The sequence below is a fragment of the Pyxicephalus adspersus genome, chromosome 1 (genome assembly GCF_032062135.1).
Source record: "Pyxicephalus adspersus chromosome 1, UCB_Pads_2.0, whole genome shotgun sequence".
Classification (NCBI taxonomy): domain Eukaryota; kingdom Metazoa; phylum Chordata; class Amphibia; order Anura; family Pyxicephalidae; genus Pyxicephalus; species Pyxicephalus adspersus.
Genome location: NC_092858.1, coordinates 151033795 through 151054473, shown reverse-complemented (window position 1 = coordinate 151054473; position 20679 = coordinate 151033795). Strand labels below are relative to the sequence as shown.

The 20679-nt window shown below is 36.1% G+C and overlaps 1 protein-coding gene across 1 annotated transcript; it reads right to left on the bottom strand.

Annotated features, from left to right (window-relative positions):
• Positions 1 to 794: 794 nt before the first annotated feature.
• Positions 795 to 19477, bottom strand: CLTRN (collectrin, amino acid transport regulator). The gene is made up of 6 exons (XM_072431294.1): positions 19353 to 19477; positions 17858 to 17916; positions 9948 to 10030; positions 8159 to 8275; positions 7588 to 7779; positions 795 to 1444 (listed from the first exon to the last, which is right to left on the bottom strand). Exons 1-6 carry the CDS (start codon positions 19441 to 19443, stop codon positions 1288 to 1290), a joined length of 699 nt encoding a protein of 232 aa, XP_072287395.1. The 5' UTR covers positions 19444 to 19477; the 3' UTR covers positions 795 to 1287.
• Between the last annotated feature and the right edge of the window lie 1202 nt (positions 19478 to 20679).

Sequence of the window (20679 nt, the reverse complement as noted above, 5' to 3'; positions counted from 1 at the left end):
GCAATCTGCAATGCAATCTTGCATTGCAGATCTTCAGGAACAGGTTTCTCTCCAGCAAGCAGCCCCCTAGTTGAATCCCCAAATCCCACCCCAAATATCATAAGACTAGCAGTCATAGGGACAGAACCATAGTTCTTACACTAATCAGGTAAGAACCTCTGCCCAGACAATGCACAAACATATTTACATATTTGGAATAAGAAGCACCCAATCTCCTCTGTAGATATAGGCATTTAGTAGAAATTATTCTGCCATATCTACAATGGAGGCACGAAAATGTAAAGTTTTTTTTTTAAACAAACAAAGCTTCATATAGGTGTACATTAATTAACGCTGTAGTAATTGTTTTCAATAACGGTAGAACAAACTTAGGGTTAATGAAAAGTTATATGGAGCGGGAAGGATGATTGGGAAGCACCCTGCTGTATACTTCTACAGTAAAATAAGACAGTGGTGATTAGCTGTTGGTCACATAGTAATCCAGCACACAGACCAAATGATGTTGGGCAACAGCTATACAGACATTAGATTTCATGAATGTTGATCTTGGCTAACAAAGCTGTAACATCTGTAAAAAAAACAAAATCAACCTTAGAGTCATTGTTGTGATCTTTTAGGATCCTTGATAATGAATTACTGCACACTATGAGCAGCTAGAGAGGTTAGTGATGGTATATTTGAAGCTGTCTGTGCATAGTCTGGCCACAGGTGCACCTAAATGCACAGGGATGCCTAGAAACATTCACAGATCAGAAAGTGCACTGCTATTATAAGGAAGAATTTAGGACAAAAAGTAGATTTTCATGTTTTAAGGACACTGCATACAGCACTTGCATTGACAATTACCATTGCAATAGGAAAGCATTTCTTCAGTTGTTTGAATTGAGGTTCACTTTACTAAATTACGTAACTTTAGAGTAACAATAGATTTCCACCGACATTTCCTGGCAGTTTCACATGTATAACACATATACACATATATAAGGTACAAGATGATATTTTGGTACTTTTGTATTGTTTTATAACAGCATAACAAGCTTGATATCAATAAAAAAAATTAGCTAACTGAGCCCAGTAGTCCATTACCCTTCACTCGTGCTACCCATTGCCATAGCCAACTTTTACAGTTGCAGCTGTTAATCCACTCATGAACTTATGCTTTTTCTGAGTAAACACAAATATTAAGCCTTCTGCACAAGCACAAATATTTCAATTAGAAGCGTCCTTTTGGAATATTGTTCTGATAATGGTGTTCCTCCTCAGTCTAGAAAAATTCTTTACCCCAATCTAAAGGGGAGTAATGTCCTCAAAGCTCTGATTGTCCACTCCTTCAGAAATATGTATATTTTCACAATGAGTTCCATTTTCAAAGGTTTCTGCTGGTTTCATCTTGTCCTCAGATTCATCTGATTCAAGTTCTTCAGCACCAGTTACTTTTTTCTTTCTGTAGATAAATTGCAAATAAAGTAAAATGTATCAAATAAACATCATCTAGCCAGCTTGTTATGTGTCTGTCTATATCTGTCCACCCTATCCAGCCATGGTATAGAAACAATGGATGAATATAGTAACCTAGTCATGGGGAACCCTTATGCCACACACCTGGCCAAAAATACCAACCACGTCAACCAAGTCATAACTGGTTCATTTTAGTCCCATCTTTTTCTATACCTATTATTCATGGTACATGGTAAAAGGCAAAGCCCCTCGCCTTTTGTTTTTATCGCCATGATACTAAAGACTGAATGACAGCACAGAGACCCCTTGGACAACCATGTTACGAATCCCAGGAGGCTTGGGCTGCTCCAAACCTGGGCATTGAAAAAATACAAATCTCAGGCCTGCGCAGCGAGATCAGCACCTTCTTTTTTTTACAAATACAGTGGCCTACATCACCCGATCATGCACCTGTGCAGTGCGAGATTGGCTGATGTAGGCAGAAGAAGGAAGGAGACCAACGAAGATGGTGGTCCCTGATGCCTACTCCATACTGGGTCGAAGCAACAAACCGGGACAATGCAGGACTGTATGGAAGAAAGCTCCAGGGTGATTGACGGATCTGCGCAAGTAAAGGTAGGTGTCATTTTTTATTTTCACTTTAGTTCCGCTTTAATCAATTTTTGTGCAAATTGATTAGGGTTTTTTTCACTTAAAATTGCCATGTGTCACTGGTTGGTGGTTTTCTTGCATGAAATGTTTTCATTTATTCCAATATTTTTTAAGCCACTAGTATACAACGAAGTACCTAAAACAAGTTGTCCATAGTGAGCTAAAGTTTGATTACTTTTCTCACCTGGTTTTGATACCTATTCACTGACTATGTCCCCAAAAGGAATTTAGTACATTGAATCTAAAAACACCCCCAGAGAAAATGTTAGAGAAACTTTTATTCAATGAAATGTTTTAAAAAATTAATTTGTACTTGCAATTAGCTTAAATGAAGGGAGTTAGCAGGGTCTTTCTGCAAACTCTTTCCTCTGCTCTGGTGACCTTTTTGTGCATTGTAGTTGAAAGGAGCTTCTTGAATTATTAGAGACAATTAAAAGCCAATTACATTGCTTAGGCACATAAAATTACTCTAACACCATTCTGCATTGACTGCAATGCACAATTTTACCTTACATTTGCATTTATTTTGCAAAAATTTGTGTGATTTGAATTTGGGCGATTTCACCCATCACTGGTTATAAACAGATTGTAAAGTACATCTTCAGCATCACTTGCCTTGATCCTTGTACAGAGTGTACAGACTTTAATCCACATGCACTGCGTATAACAGTACTTATGAAATCACTAGATAAGAAAGTCAAAGATCAGGAATAATGCATATCTCAGGCCTTTATGACACAGTAAGTGGTAATTTGTACACTTGAAAATCATTAACCCTAATAACATTTTATTGTGTTTTGTGAACTTGGAATCGGTTTATGTTTCTGTGATATGAAAGCAATTATGATGACCTAGAGCTATTAAATGCCAATGATGCTTTCAGCATCAGTATTTATATATAGGGTGCTTAAGCTAAGTTAAATAGAACTGAAAAAAGCTCTATCACTTATCAGGCCCACACCCTGGATTGATAAAAATATGAATAGACTAAGGATCCAGGATGGTTGGCAATACAAATACTGTAGTTTTATACTCAGACAAATGATCAGATCTGAACAAAATGTTTGTTGTCTGCCTGTTTTTGACATTTGCAGAAAGCATGATCCTCTTCTCACCTTGGTTACCAATTCGTAAATAACTGTTTTTCTATGTTTTCCCTGATGTAAATATAAAATATTGCAATTGTCCAGAGCAGAGGTACCATATGGTCAAATATGCAAACTTAAAATAAGAAAAAAATGTTTGGAATTCAACTAAAATATTCATCTGAAAATGCATGTATCAATTACTTATCATCAAGTATAGTAAGAATTTTACTACTTAAGAGTAACTATCAGATCAACTTGGCAACACTTTCATTAGATACACACTTTTGTCTTTCCTAAGTATGATTAGGGTTAATTAGGGTTCAGTCAATAGGCTTAGTGAATGAAATGAAGCTCTGCTGACTTTAGTCATCTAATCATATGCAAGATTATACAATGTTTTTGTTTCCTTGATCATGTTAGGGTATTCATTGCAAAGTGAAATTTAACCACATTTATTAATGTGGACATTTGTAGTATGTTAAGTTGCTTTGCTAAATGAACAGTTTCGCTCCTTTAGTAAATCAGCCTCATTACCAAAAACCATTGTAAAAATGTATCACTTGGGTAAAACAAAAACAAAAAAAACTTTTTGGAAACATGCAATCTCTATGATAACAACCTCGAGGTCTGTTTGTTATTTTTCATCTAATGGTTCAACAATGCAAAGTATTTGGCAGGCAATACTGTTTGTTTTCATGAAGAAGTTTAATTAAACCCGTATCTGAGAACTTCGAGCAATTACAAATGTGGAAGAAATATTTCATTAAAGATGTTTCCAGTTTCCATGTTTAAGCCTATGAAGCACATTGAAACTCGGCAGCACTACTTCACTTAGCTGATATATTCAATTTAGAGTGATATTATTTTTTAATATGCTATCATAACTAAAGAGCAAACAACCTATGGAATTCTTTTAGAATAATATTTTGTAGCGTTCAAAGCATTACATGAATAAATTATGGATTTTCAAAAGCTTGGAAAAAAAATGGGCAGATTTAGACATAAAGATGTCTCAGAATGGAACCCATTTTGTCAAACTGCAGTAGTGCTGTCCATACAGATTGGGCTGCATGAGAGAAGGACTGCATGTCATAGGTTTTAGAAGGATATACCAATTATGATTTATTTGCTGAGCAGAAGGTACATGTAGGAGGTGTACAGTTCTAGTAGGTCAGTTTAAATAATTTAAAACTCAGCAGAAAGATCTTGAAATAGATTTCCAGTTATGCTGGCAAACAGTAGAAATTTTACAAAACTTGAAAGATGTGTGATCAGCAATGAAAAAGTCTAGCTCCAAAAATATGCCCTGTAATTAACCATAATTGTGAACAAAGTTGGAGGATAAAATATATGAATTAATCTAAATGTGTTAGAACTGAGATTTGACAACAGCTCATACCTGCTGTCGGTGTCACCTTTCCATCCAGCTTTTACAAAGCATTTTCACCAAAAGATTAGATTAAAGTGAACAGACTTTTGTAATTAAACTATCATATGTGGACCCCCCCCCCCAACACAAGCACCGCAGTTTTGGTAAAGTTTAGCCCCAGCCAGATGGTGTTTATCCAGTTTTCAAGCTCCCCTTTAGGAGCCTTGTAACCACTGGTTCACAGTATCAAAGGCTGCAGAAAAGTCTAACAAAATTAGGATTGAGCATTCCCTCTTATTACATGAAATAGTGGTGTTGTTTTAATACAGACTGGAAGGTGTCATCTAGGTTATCTGTTAACCTGTCTTCTGGTTAGTTTAGCTACATACACACGTGAAACGGTTCTCGCCTGATAATCTGCTCAGGGCCGATATCGGACGAGAATCTGGCGCGTGTACAGCCGAATGACCATCCTGGCGGATCCACGGATGATGGATGACTAACTATCCTAATTCAAGGGAAGGGAGAGAGCGCGCAGCAGGGTGCCGCTCAGTTGTTCTCCCCCTCCCCTCTGGATTGAGCAGAACGGTGCTGTATGTACAGCACTCGTTCATGAATCGTGCAATAATAGTCGTTGGAAAGGATCGTGAAAGATCCTTTCCAACGAGTATTATTGCACGTGTGTATGTGGCTTTTGTTAGTTAGTCTAGTGGCTGGTTTATTTAGTAATGGTTTGATGATTGCCTAATTCATTGGGCCTCATTTAATAAATCTCTCCAAGGCTGCAGAGGATACTTTCATCAGTGATTGAGCAAACCTGGAATGGATTTCCTAAAAGTAATTTGCTATTTGTTAGCAAATGCTTTCAATCATGGCCCAGATCTACTCCAGGCTTGCTAGATCACCCAGGTTCACTGATGAAAGTGTATCTTCTCTAGCCTTGGAGAGCTTTAATAAATCACGTCCATTGCCTCCGATTATGGCCCACAATGGAATGAGATTTTTTTTTGTGCAAAGCCGACCTTTTCAATTTCTAGTTTGCAAAAAAAAGCTTAACACCAATACAATGTTCTTTGAAGCTATTACTTAAAAAAAGGTTCCCTAATGAAGTCTCTTTCTCTATTACCAAAAGTCTTCTTTTTACACCCTTATTAGTACTTCTGGGCCCCTAGTACTGCAGCTTTCTCAAGCCCAAAACTGCAGTTGTATCCCCACTTCCCTGTCCTCCTGCACATTCACAAAAGAAGCCTTGGGCTGTGTGTTTTGTGAATATCATTTTCAAATTTAGTACACAAAATGTACCTTTTTTTTAAAAAAAAAAAATCCCTGTCTAAACAAGAGCATATCAAAATGAATATATGGTAAACAATGAAATAATTTATTAAAATCAGTTCAACAACTGTCAATCAATTATGATACATATACTCATTTCACACAAATGTGATCCACACCATTCTGTACTCTATTATGCATAAAACATAAAAGCTTCATATAGTGTAATGCTGTAAAATGTAATAAAAAAAACAATAAAAATTTACTTGCCAGTCTCGAGCTCCTAATGTATAGTATAAATATTTTCAACTAGTCCCTATCCACTTCCAAAACTAAACTTGAAAGCTTCTGTTTAAGAACGAAATGTGCTCATATTGCCTTAACTTCACCCAACGTGTTACATTATTAAGACTTCCTCAGAGGTTTCTGGTATTACACCATATGAAGCTTTATTTTTTATGTGAATACATTGGACCTGATTTATTAAAGCTCTCCAAGGCTAAGATGGATACACTTTCAACAGTGAAGCTGGGAGATCCAGCAAACCTAGACTGGATTTCTTCAAAGTCAGTGTTCTCCTCAGGTACTTTTAGCTGGGTGCACCACCTGGCTGTTTTTGGGTGGTTACTGATGAGTTGGGTCAATATACATGGGCTGCCACCCACCTAAAATTTCTTCCCACCCAGCTTTGAACACTGAAAGTCCTTTGCTATTTGCTTGCTTGCAATAAAATAAGTTTATTGTTTTTATTATTATTTTATTCTTATTATTTCTTATTATTATTTATTATTATTATTATTTTTTTTTAGTTTATTATTCATTCGTGCATGCTATTGTTTAGGAAAATGACTTTAATAGAAGTTTTGAGCAGCTCAGTATACTATCCCAGCATTATCGAGTGCCCAAAATAAATGAACTCCCGCAAGCAAGAGATTTGTTATTACATCCTGGCCAATCGAAATGTCAGAAGGCTTAAACCTGAAACAAGACTGAGTGAAGATGTCAGAGCCAGGGATAGAGTGAGGGGAGTGTTTTGTTCTACTTTAGAGTGTATATTAGGGCAAAAAAAACAGCTTGTCCCTCCAATACATGTGTATACCCATGTTAGTCTCTTTAGGCAAGCACATAAAAGTACCTGTTGATCTGCCAGATTTCAAGTGTACAGCTTACTTCCTCTTTTTGATGACAACAACTTTAGTGCCTTCTAGACTAAAACCTATCCTTTGTTCATCTTTGTCCAAAGTGCCTGCGCTCACCATGGGTCTGATTTATCAAAGCTCTCCAATATTGGAGAGGATGAACTATCATGGATGAAATCTGAGTGAGTTCACCCATGATAGTCTATTTTCTCCAGTTCTGGAGGCCTTTAATAATTTGGGCCCATTGTGTATAGGGAATGGGCTTTTTTGGGATACATGCTTAAGGGAGTGTTCCACATCAATAGGAACAGAACTTCCAGCAAATGCCCCTGCCCCTGAATTTTACAAGCCTTGTGGTGAATTTACAGGGAATTTTACAATCTGTTTGATCATACAGAAACAAGGAAAAGAAACATACAATGCTGGGGCAATCTAGAGGTAGGGGGTGATTTGAAGTAAATGTATCTAAAACCAGGGCACACAATTTAAGTAACACAAACTGCCACTAGTGGAGTAATTACTGAAGTTTAAAATACAATAAATCCAGTTCAGCATATATATTTCCCACTTGTTTCTTTTAATGATGTACACAGTATTTTTTACAACTTACTTGTATCGCTTGATTCCTGAGACTAAAAGGTAAATGCTTGCCACTCCCAGAAGACCGACCATGACCCCAAACACGATAAGCCAAGAGTCACTGGAAGAAATGGCGACAGGAGCCATTGTAGGAGGAATATCAACAAACTCCAGAGTATCGTCACTTAAAAGAAAAGCACTGTTAATCCTGTTCCTTTCAAGCCTTTAAAAAAACACAATACAAAAAGTTGTGACTATATGTTATACATATACAAAAAAACACAAACCTAATTTTATTATTATTGTTATTCAAACAAAAATTCTAAACTTCGAAACTTCATAAAATAAAAAGATTTCTTTTAATCTCTCTTCCAATAATTTTAGTAGCTCACAAAACGAATAGTTATCCATTCACGTTCTGTCCCCGGGACAATAGCCACCATGATGAAATAGTGAATTTCTCCAGTGTGGGTGCACCAACAAAAGCTTAATAGGACTACAAAGTTACAAAATGGCTAAATACTACTTTAAAATGATCTAATACATTTTTTCATACTGATGTATATTTTTCTGTAATTACCATATATTATCAGATTTTGTACCTTATAGCATTTTTTACTTCTGAGCTGTCCATAGGTTTTGAATTGTTTGAGGGAGTTGTCACCACAAACCAAAAGGAGACTCTCTGAGTTACGTTACACAGGAGGATATTGGAGATCCTACGTACAAAATAAAAATAGCAACACATTAACTGACAGTAAATAATAGTTTTATCAATCCACATGCAAACTTATGAAATGTGTTTCCAATTTATGTTTCATTAGCAGGGTGTGTACTGGCTGCTTTTAATAACAGGGAATACAGTTATGTAGAAAAGTAAGTACACCTAATTCAAAATGTAAAGTTTTAATGCATATTTGAACAAGCAAACTTTGGATCAATTTATTTATACATTTGTTTCTAAAAAAATTTAAATATGCCTAAAAAAATGTTTCTTTGGGTTGTACATACTATGTATAAATGTCACATACTTCTTATGTGATAGTTTAACTTTTATATTAATGTATAAGCATATTGTCATTATTACAAAAATAAACAAGTAACTCAGCAATAAACTTCTTGAGAGAAGGGATTTTAATGGGACATATTTAAAAATTACAATTTCTATTTTATAAAGAAAAAACACATGTACAAAAAGTCAATATTAGGTCTTTATATTATATATATATATATAAAAAAAATTTTTTTGTATGGAATATGCTTACCTCCACTATTCCATACTTCCTTAAAGAAAAGTGTTCTTTGTTCCTGTCCTCTTGAAATGAATGGGAGTTGAATGGGAGCAAAATTGTTGGAGTACAGAAGAATTTAGAAATGCTTTCCTTTATGGTAATATACTAAATGTGTTATTATTGTTACACTGCCTTATTGAAAATAAAAATTGTTTTTGTACATTTTTTTTAACTTTAAAACGGAAATCGTAATTTTTTAATATGTCCCATTAAAATTCCTTCTGTAGTATTGGTGTAGTAGTAAAAAAAGGAGAGGGGGCATGGCACGACCGCCCTGAGCCTGCAATCAGTATGGTGGAAATGGTCTGCGGCTCATGCCAGTGCACCCCTCCAGTGGGTTTCTTCTCCTGCTCCTGACCCTGCGGGGGGTGGACCGGCCAGAGCCCTGGACCACCAAACAATTCTTTGAAAAAAAAAGTGGGCACGCGTGCCCACTCCCAAATGCAGTGGGGGCACAACGTTCCTCCCTGTGCCGGCCCCACTACACCCCTGGTATGGTGAATAAATAGCACAGTGAGCTGCCAGGTGAGATTATTTTTTAACAAAGATGTTTCTCTGCTCCCTCATGTACAGTGTCCACTTGATGTCCATCAACATCCTCCAAAATGGCAGTAAATAGAACATGCTGCTTAAATTATGGCATTTATGGAGCAGTTTACAAGAAAAAAATTAATAATGGAACAAACTTTATAGCAGTATAATTTAACTTCTAATCACGTCCTATAGCTTTCTAGTATTTCCCTGACCCAAGCAAAGGATATGTAGAAATGGAAAAAAATCAATGAACAAAAAGGAAAAAAGATATGAAAATCTGCATAATGGGCTTACTGATTCTTCCCATCTGCCAGATGTTATATTTTAGCCATTCACTGCAACAGCAATTTCATCTACATTTGCATACCCACCAAAAGGAACAGGAGTCCTGTGAATTGCCTCTTATATTACTGATATTGCTTAGCAGAAATCAAGTAGCAAAAACATGGTTAGGCATACAACAATATTATCATTAAAGGGGATAAACAGATCTGCAAAAATATTTCATGAAATATGTTTAGAGTTTAATAATGATCTAGTGATGAGTTGTGTTTTTGTGACTTACTGAATTGTATTGTTCACATGGGCTCGCATGGCAAAGGCCATAACAGCCTTAAAGAGAAATTCTTCATCAGCATTCCAGCTGTACTGTCAGAGAGGAGGAAACAGCGGTAAGTATCAGACCATTTAATATTATTACAGTATCATGATCATAAAACTACAAGCTGACTATGTGATCTCATTATACGGTAATAGAACAAAATGCCATAAAAATCTGATTTCAGATGATTACAGAAATCAGACAGAAAACAAGTTACATGGGTAACTTCATTGTGATTGGCTATACTAGAAGCAGAGAGGAAGTTATACAACATATATGTTTGTTATCATGTTCAAAAACCTATGGGTTAATCTATTTTTATTTTCATTTCAAAAGGTAAATTCCATCAGTATAATCAAAGGGCAAGAACAATATGAAAATAGAGCAATTGTACATCCAATAAGAACCATAGTAAGAACACATATGATAAAAAAAACAATAATAATATGGGGGGAGGGTTGGGGAGCTAGGATTTGGCAAACAGGGGGTGGGGATACCTGGGCATCTTAGTCTAAAGGTGTTCAGAAACTTATATAAGTGACACAACCATGACACAACAAATAGGCATACTGGCACAATTATTTTCAGTTTTGCCGCTTCATGTATCACCTGCCTGTCACCTGCAATTGGTCTATGACTATCATTACAATGTAATAATAATGATTCTGAGATATTTTTCAATGCTTCACTTTTTCGTAAACTGCTTAAACACTTTTCAAAGAAACCTCTGGAACAAATGGATAACTATGTATTAACTATTAATGATGGTTTCCTTTAAAAAACAAAACGACACTTAAAGAGTTAGTATTGCAGCAAGAAGGTTCTAGACAAAATGTGCAAGTATGCACAGTGCTTCTATTTACCTGTGTTCCATTAGATTTGTCACTTGTCAGATTTTGCTATAGAAGGTAAGGAAACTGGGGTTATGGTTAGGGGATTCTGGGTAGGTTAGGCATTAGGCAAAGAGGCTTTTTAAAAATCTTTGACTGAAATTTTGGAAGTCAGAGACAGGCAGGTAGCTGGGATTCCTAGTAGAAGATAACCCATATTCTCAGCACAGGCCTGCCTTAAAGGTGTACATGATCTTTTATATATGTTTATATGGAATTAGTTATGAATATTTGAGGCAGCCACAGAAAGAAGAGCAATTTTATTGAGCCACTGAGGTTCCCTGTAGGCCAGGTGTGTCAAACACAAGGCCCACGGGCCAAATCTGGCCCACCAAGCAATTTTATGTGGCCCAGGTTAGCTTCCCTGTGACTGTCCTGGTTGCAGAAGTGGAAAAATTAAAGCAAAGCCTGCTGCAGGTAGTAGAGAACCCGGCCAGTTGTCCTTGAGCCTGCTGTGAGCTGATTCCACATGGGGTTAAAACATGGTTAAAACATTGTCAGTTTGGGACTGTTCAATAAATGTTAAAATCTTAATAAACAATTCAGCCCGTGACCATGACTGTGTTTTTGATTTTAGCTGCTTATATGTTTGAGTTTGACACCCCTGCTGTAAACTGTACAAATCTCTGGATTTATTAAAAAAACATAAATATAAAATGTCATACCAAAGCCCACCAAAAAACACACTGCAAAAATAACCTAAAATATGCAATGGAAATAAATGATTTTCTACCTTTAGTATAATGTTTGCATCACTATAATCTGCCTTTTTCTGTAAGCTTTTCCAGGTACCCTGTTATACTTTTCTGTCACTGTGTATCCGGCATTCATTGCCTTAAGGTCATGAGTTTCCCATTTTTCTATATTACTATATTTTACACTCAGTTGTGTGCACTTAAAACACGCTGTATGGGTTTTAGGGTTTTATTGTAGCATTGTTTATTTACAGAGGATTTTAAACTACCAAGAAGTTGTTTGCCTTTCTCTAGATGAAATGATGTGGATATCCTGCATCAATAAATGTCTTAGTCCCCATAGTTATATGATAAATGCAATTGTATTGATCATCGTATAGCAATCAGGTCAATGTGAATATATCTTAAAGGCAGGAGTCATATAGACAATTTATGTGGTCAATAATTGTATTTATGTCTATGGGAAGATATTAAGAACTATTCATTAGCTTCCAAGTGTTATCAGTCTGCTTTTCATTTGTTTTTAAATGATTTTATCTACTTAAATAGCACTAACAAATAACACTGCATGTCAATAAGATAAGTACATATGATTGCCCTTATCCAAGCCCTCAAAGAAACTTGTATTTGGGTAATGTAAAATGTACACACACACCAATAAAGGTGGAAGTACACAGAGAAGATGCACCAGCAATAAAAATAGTTTATTTTATATATTCTTTTTTTTTTCTCTTAACAACAACTAAGGACCTGATACAGCCAATGATGTAAGCAGGGAACCTGCAGAACCACTTACCAAAAGGATCCTGACCCTTTTCCTTTGAAACATTCCTCAATCAGCTGGAATAAAACACTAATTAAAAGAGGCTGGACATTGTCATTTTAATTAATGGTCACCAAATCCACCGTAGAAGAAATAGAAAAGGTTACATCTCTCATTGATATTGTGTATCCAGTAGGCTAGATTTTTTTAAAACAACAATCTAAATGGCCTAATAGGTACACTTTCAGAATACCCCAGTCCACATATTTTATTGCAGCCCTTGGGCACATTCACTCTAAGGGCTAGATCGATTTAATTCTAATAGATAGATTTTTTATAGTGTTATTTTTTGTCATTCATGTTCCTTTTGAGTATACAGCCATAGAGTCAGGGAGGTCCTAAAATAAATATCTACTCAAGCATGCAAGACAATTTGCCATTCCCATGCTTGTCTCCCTAAAATAGATATTACTCTTCATGCAATTGTATTTGGTAATTATTATTATTACACAGTACTTATATAGCGCCAACATATTACACAGCACTGCACAAGGTCCATGGTCATGTCACTAGCTGTCCCTCAAAGGGGCTCACAATCCAATGTCCCCACCATATTCATATGTCATTACCACAGTCTAAGGTCAAGTTAGGGAGGAAACCCATGCAAACATGGGGAGAACCTGCAAACTCCATGCAGATAGTGTCCTGGCTGAAATCCGAACCTGAGACCCAGCTCTGCAAAGGCCACAGTGATAACCTCTGAGCCACACAGAGAATTATTAATAGTAAATCTGTCTTGAATCTAGTTGTGTAAAAACTTTACTAAATTAATATATCACCACAGAAATGTCCCTAGCAGAGGTTATTTGCTTAGCAAGCCGCTACAGAAGTTTTCATATTAACTAACGTCAGGACTTAAAGCACCAAAACTGCTGGAATTTTCACTTCTACCTGTTAATATCTGACCTTTGGGAGCAGCAGATAGTAACAGAAAAAGAAGTTAAACTATCACATCATCTGGGAGAAGACAGTCACAGAAGAATTCCCCACTAACCAGGGTTCAGGGTTTTTTTTATAGCTGAAGTCTACAGGCAAAAACCCATAATTTCATAATCCTTTAGCTAGACCCACACCTAACATGTAAACCAGTAACTCAGAAATTAATAAATCAAATAAATCAACATGACACTAGGGCAACTAGAATTTTAAAATGGATTGGTCAGTTACCTGTTTTTTTTACCATGTGGGGCAAAATAATTTGGTCTCTTAAGAATACTTAGTCTGCAATTTGTAAATATAATTTCAAAAGCTTTGCCGATCCCCTGTGGACTCTCCACAAATGTCCCCTCATTTCTCTTTAAAATGCAGCCACTGGTAAAATCATGTCAGTCAGTAGGGGTGATTTAATTAACTTTCACCCTTACCCTACCATACAAATTCTATTCAGTATTTTTTTGGAATCCTTCAAACCTTTTTTTGTTCACATCATAGCGATGGTGTCACACTACTATGGCAGTCTCCTCTTCTGATCACAACACATTTCTGGAACCAGCACAGCAGAAGAAGGAAATAAAGGGCCAAATATGTTTTTAAGATTTTCACAAAGTAAGATTAGATTTTTTAAAAGAAAATTGAATGTGAGAGGCCTACAAGTACTGTTAGGGCTGTGCCCCCTGGCAGGTGACACGAGTTTACCTGAGTCTAAATGTTTCCCGGTCCTCACCAGAGCACCCCACAAGCGATGATGGGCCGGTGACCCTAATGGCCACCGGATTTCTTTGCTGCAGGAGAACACCAGGTTGCGGCGGGACAGAGGGCTCCAGTGCAGGGACAGCACAGGTCAGATACTCAGATGACAGCAGATAGTATAGTCCAGGTGGACTGATGGACAGAGCAGGGGGCAGACGGAGGTCAGGTAACAGGCCGAGGTCAGGGCAGGCGGCAGGTAAGGAAAGGTCAGGTAACAGGTCGAGGTCAGGACGGGCAGCAGATAAAGCATAGTCAGGTAACACGCCAAGGTCAAACACAGAAAATCTAAACAAACAACTAGCTGGCAGAGAGGCAGAAAATGTACTGAGGATCTAGCAACGAGAGTCTGGAATCAGGGGGGTATCAATACAGCTATCAGCCAATAGCAGGACAAGGTTGGAATCTGGAACTATTCTGAACATTGACTACTGGTATTTCCTAAAATACCCTTCAGCTGAGCATAGGCTCAAAGAAAGTGCAGGGGATGCTAAAAAAGGTCCATCTTTGCACAGCCAAAGGGAAGCTACGGATGCTGCAGGCTGCTGGACAGATGATCTGCGGGCGGAGTTGTAACAAGTACAATACTTATGTGTAAGAAAATACATGAAAAATGCACACAAAATATAGCTTGACTTTAAAATTCATCCTACACCCCAAATTGCCTATGGCTTGGAATTAGCAGCAATGTTGTCGAGCTGCCATGTGAATTCCTTCAGATTGTTGTTTGATTATAGCTTTGACTATGGCATGCATTTCCCATGGTATCATTTAAATAGGCTTATTTCATGTAACAATATTCTACATCTTGTATTGATGTACTGGTGCTCATATGATATTTGTCACCCCAAAAGGGGAAGTGACTAAATAGGGACCTTCCTTGCAAAACCATCTGATATTATTTAACTAATTAAATAGTATATCTGGATAAACGTTGTGTTAAGCTGGTAATATAGAATACATGGCAATTTAATAGCATCTTCTTTTAGCTAGCTGGAAACAGAATTAACAAGGAGCCATACTGCAAGACCAGTATTTAGGCCTCTATTCAACTACTGGTCCTGTAAAATAAAAAAAAAGACTATGTATTTGTTGAGAGATAAATATTTAAGCTGCGTCCTGGTCTGCAGAACACAGGAGGGGTTCAATCATCTGAGCCCCCAAGTTTTGGCAAGCGCTTGTAAAATTGTACTATCTGCAAAAATGGTATGTATGCTCTGATTTTAAACATTTTGTGATTACAAAAACTAAAAACAATAGAGCAGGTCAACACAAGTCCCTACTCCCTGGTATAAATACATACTTTTGATGTGTGTTGATTTATGTAATATGTCACCCAACTAGAAAAAACAGTTGTCGACTAAAATGGAAATTTCCTCTGATGTTTTAAGCATCATTTTTAGTCAGGATTGTTAATACCAAATCTCCAAAGTGTTGAAGCCAAGAAATGGAGATTATAAATTACATCACAATTAACAATGCCAAAAAAATAAAAACATTCTGTGGTGTCTTGCTTGTGCGTCCTGCATACAGGTTTTCATTAAGGTAAAACTCTAATTTCTACGCAGTAAATGAAGCTCAACCAAAAGTCAATAAACATTTACTATAAGTGGCTTTTTAACACAGTAGATTTACAAATAATTCCAACAGTGCTGGGTTCTATAACTTCAAACCAAATCTATATCTCATAAAGTGAAAAGTTTTAAAACAACAGCCATCATTGTTTAAGTTAACTTACTACTTAAATAGTTTTTTGTGTGTATTTCTGACTTCTGTGTCTCTAATCTGTCCCTGTGCTCCTAATAAACATCCCCTTGCTGTTATAAGTGCCCCCAGGAATTCTAAAATTTGGGCAACTCTATTGTTCTTTTTTAATACTACAATTTATAAATGTTATTTAATTAGTAACTGGATCCCTCATACTGTCAATTAATACTTCAATATTAGTTTATAGGAAGGGTAGGCGCAGAGCACATAAATATTGTACTTGCCTTTTGCAGTTTTTAAGTTTTTGTTTTTTTAATATTTACATAACTGTATTTATTGGTATACCTGAAGTATAGATTCTCCATCAATAAAATATAACCTCATAACTGAAAACATAGGGGCATTCTTTATATCTGATATAATATATTCCTTTGTTAGCAAAATATATGTCATATAGTGTTTTCCTTTTAAATTATATTATTTTAATATCATGCTGAATATTATTTTCTCCAACAGAGCAATTATGTGTTCATTACATTATAAATCCATTAGGTTTCAGGGAAAAGTTTGATAGTAGAGCTCTGATGTTTAGTTTAAGATAAAAGTAGAAATATTTTATTTGCTAGCTTACTCAAATAACACAGAAATATTTCCGCTTCTATCACTTTGGGCTCTATTTATAAAACAGGGAATAAGACATTCCCTGGTGGGAATCCTCTAGGTCAGGGTCATTCAATGGCAGTAATTGATTTCCACCAGGGAATGTCAGAATCCTTGATTTATAAAAAGAGACGTATAAATCTTAACAATATGAAAACATTTTATTTAGAACTCTAGGGAAGGAGAAAAATGAACCAATGTCTTCCCTGTGATACAAGGGCACCACCCAGTGTCTACATTATTGAGAACATAAGAATAAGTGTCAAAGAAACTAACATCACAAACCAAAAGTCACCTGCAGAAAGACAACACATATTGGAATATTATAATTCCCAACAAAGTGAATCAGGTAAGCAATTTAAACGACCCAGACAGAACCATAAAACACTGATGGCCCAATTAGCAAGTTTTGTATCGTCTGGTAAAAATACATTTATAAATAAAATTAAATACGTAAGTACAATAAATCAATAAAAGAGATGGAAGAGATCTAGAAGTCCAGGAAGATAATTTCCCTTCCCTGCTTCGATAAGGAGTTTTATTGGCACCTGGCAGACAGTTAAAGGTAACATATCATACCAATTGAAGACTAAAAAAGGTGTTATTTTGTTTTTATTTTTTAGTCTCCTTCCTGGTAAAATCTTTTTCCTAGCCAGTCCATTGACAATGAAGGTTTGCATGCCACTGTGCCTTGTGATTAAGGCTAAATAATAAAAATGTGATGTATATAAACCTGGAGGTGGTCAAATGATGGGTACCAATGACTAGTACCAATTATAAGGCAGGCAACCTGTAATGGGTGGGTCTGCTGGATCCCTCCAACAGCTCTGTTCTTTGTACAGGTTATGTGCAGCACAATTATAATGCCGCCTTACCTTTTGCACAATGCAAACTGCATCTACAAAAGCAATTGTTCCAAAGGTAAAACAGTATTTGGCTGTAGTTTAGTTACTAAATCAGGGTTGCTAGAGCATATTAATTCTTTATTATTATTAATAAACAGGATTTATATTGCACCAACATAATACGCAGCCCTGTACAATAAATAGGAATGTGGGGGAACCCTTCTAAAAACTTTCTGGTCTTCAGGGAACCCCTGCAATAAGTATTCTATCCACAGCTCACAGAACATTATCATGGTGGTTGATAGGAATAATGTCTCATACATTGCTGGCCATAGGGAAGAATGTCACCCTTACAGATAGCGCTGGAGAGTCACAACATTGTGATTGCTCAAGGAACCCCCAGCAATCTCTGGAGGAACCATGGTTGAGAAACACTGGCTTAAATGACAGCACAATATCTCTCGCAACATTTATTCAAATTAAATGAATGTATTGCATCAAAAATCTAAAGATTATATAGAACTGAAATTTTAATACTTAAAAATACACAGGAGAAATATGTACTTACTGCATTGTCGCCTAGAGCTTTCTTTAGACTAAGTCGAACTTTAAAGGCACCTGGGGCATCTGCAGAATAACACAGTACTAATTAGATTCTAATTAGAAATAATTTTTTTACACATTATGCCTAACTTTATACCTATAATGATTCAGCATGAATAACTAAATATACATGATCTAAATAATTGTTCACCCAATGTTGTTTAATGGTCTGCAATGGCGGATAGAGACAACCAATATAATTTACTATGTGGCACCCTGCTGCATCACCCCCCCCCCCCCGGTAATAGATGAATAGCATTGCATGTATCATGCTCATTCTTTCTGCTGTTGATCTTTTCCAGTAACAGAAATTTTACGCCGGTATGCTGTTTTAGACAATACAGGATCAATTTAGTAAGAAGGTCATTCATTTAGCAATATGTTTTTGTAGTTGCTGGAACATAGCTGAGTACTGTTCATGATACTTTTTTTTAATACTACAAGATCTTAGATTTAATAAGCATGTACTGTTTGTACCTAGAAGGGTGTACCTTGTGTTAAAAAACAAATGTGCAATGAGTGCAATTTAAAAATGTGTGTTGTCCAAGCTTGGTATAACTTGTCATATATTGCTATTACTTGCCATATATATTTGGTTTTTGTACTGTTCTGTTTTTGTCTCTTTTTTAAATGAAAACTCTAGAAAAATGTTTGTAAAAGAAAAAGTATGTTGTGACAAATGCACAAATACGGCTATAATCACCTATTATATGGGTGTAACAGCAAATACAGGAAGAACATACAGGATCCTTTCAGATAGTGGCCCGCGTGGGAAGTGAAGAATCCCTTCCTTATCCGGAGATTAAACTTCTTTTCCTCCAGACTCAAAGACTGCCCTCTTGTTCTTTGTAATGATCTCAAAGTGAATAATGGGGAAGAGAGTTCTCTATATGGACCATTTATATATTTATACAGGGTGACCAAAACTGGACTGCATATTCCAGATGTGGTCTGACCAATGCTTTGTACAGGGGCAGGATAATGTCTCCATCTCTGCAGTCTATTCCTCTTCCAATACAAGAAAGTACTTTGCTATCTTTAGATATTACAGCTCGGCATTGCATGCTGTTATTAAGTCTATGATCTACCAGAACCCCCTTCCGTATTATTTAAAGCAGTTTACAGATAACACATAAACATGTGAACATCAACATTAAATAAAACACATATATAATCTTTTGCATAAAAACAAAGACAAATATTTTCTTACAATCAGATTACAGGACTACAGGACTACATGTTTATCCAGAAGAGATTAGGAAAATAAAAGCAATCATTGCAAAGACAAAGCATTGACTGTAGATTTTTTAACAATTAAGTACAGTGTATGTTTATTAAAGCTAAAACCCTTTTCAAATTGGGTTATCAGTACTTGTAGAAATTTATATAATTACTAGAATATGAGGTTGTGCATTTTATCTACACCAAGCTATCCTATAACATGAATCGTTTGATTTTACCTGGTTTGCATAGATCACAGTTCACGAGGCTGAAAAGAGAGAAAAGAAGAAAAATTGTTTTTCCCAACATCCTTGTAGAGTGAAAATCCATGATGAAAAAAGAATTCTAGGTCACTGAGAAGTTGTCTTAAAAACTTAGCCTGTGAAAAGGGCTTAATTATTAATCTCTCAGTCCTAAGCCAAATGATCTGAAAAGGCCATGTTATTCTAGCAATTTGTCATCTAGTATACGACATTAATTATAGAAAATGATTTGTGTTTCATCAGCATTGCCACATACGCCTATAAGAGCAGCCATCTTTGCTAAGAAGGGGATTATAAAAGAAAAAAGTATTTTTGTATATGATTGCTCTTGGTATTTGTGAAATACAGAATCCCCTCTGTTGTAGGAAGAATAGAACAGAACAATATAAGACATGTTGTATTGGTAATTACATGTTGTATTGGTACTCGTATACATGAATTATTTTCTTGGTCATCCCATAGATCATTAATACATGGTGTATTTCCATCATCTTTCCTGTTGTACTTTCTGAAACTTTTTTGTTGTACTTTAAAAAAGTACAAGAAGAAGAATGCAGAATAGCATGCAGAATGCAGGAACATGGCAGAAGTATGCAGAAAGTATTTCTTTACTAAAACTCCTGCATCATTCATGATGCTATACTTGCATATACTGAACACTACTGCATACTCCTTCTGTCATTTCTGCATTGTTTCTGCCGTTTCCTGTATCCATTCTGCTGTACTTCCCACATCATTTGTGCAGTATATTCTGTTTCCTTTCTGTTGTATTTCCTGCATTCATATAGTTTTAGAAGGTACAAGAAGAAAACAAGATTTATAGCAGAAAGGATGAAGGACGTATAGCAGGAAGCACAGCAAATAGGAAACATAACATTCAGCAGGAGTCAACAGAAAGTAATTGGTGCATTTTACATACTATTTTCCTGTACCCTTCGTTGTGTACAGGTAGTCCCGGGAGTACATATGGGGACTGTAGGTTTGTTCTTAAGTTGAATTTGTATGTAAGTCAGAACAGGTACATTATTTTAATGAATGCAATTAGGACAGATGTTTGTCTCAACATATTATTAGGCAGTGTGGTGTCAGTTACTGTATAAAATCCTCATTGTAAGCTAATCACAAAACAAAAAAAAAAAAAAAAAATATGGAGCCTAGACATTCATTAACTTCAGGAGCAAGCTGTGCTTTGATATGCAAAAAGAAACAACTGCAGAGTTTGTATTGGTCATTAAAGAGTTACAAAATGTTGAAGAAGGGCTCTGTCCTTAAGATCACCCACAACCTGTGTTTAGCAAAAGAT

Excerpts from the sequence above, each read along its gene's own strand:
- CLTRN (XM_072431294.1), bottom strand. The coding sequence starts at position 19,443 with ATGGATTTTCACTCTACAAGGATGTTGGGAAAAACAATTTTTCTTCTT. Across the intron at positions 10,031-17,857 it reads AAGCTCTAGGCGACAATGCA|TACAGCTGGAATGCTGATGA; the intron begins GTAAGTACATAT and ends CCTCTCTGACAG. Across the intron at positions 1,445-7,587 it reads TCAGGAATCAAGCGATACAA|AAAGAAAAAAGTAACTGGTG; the intron begins GTAAGTTGTAAA and ends ATTTATCTACAG.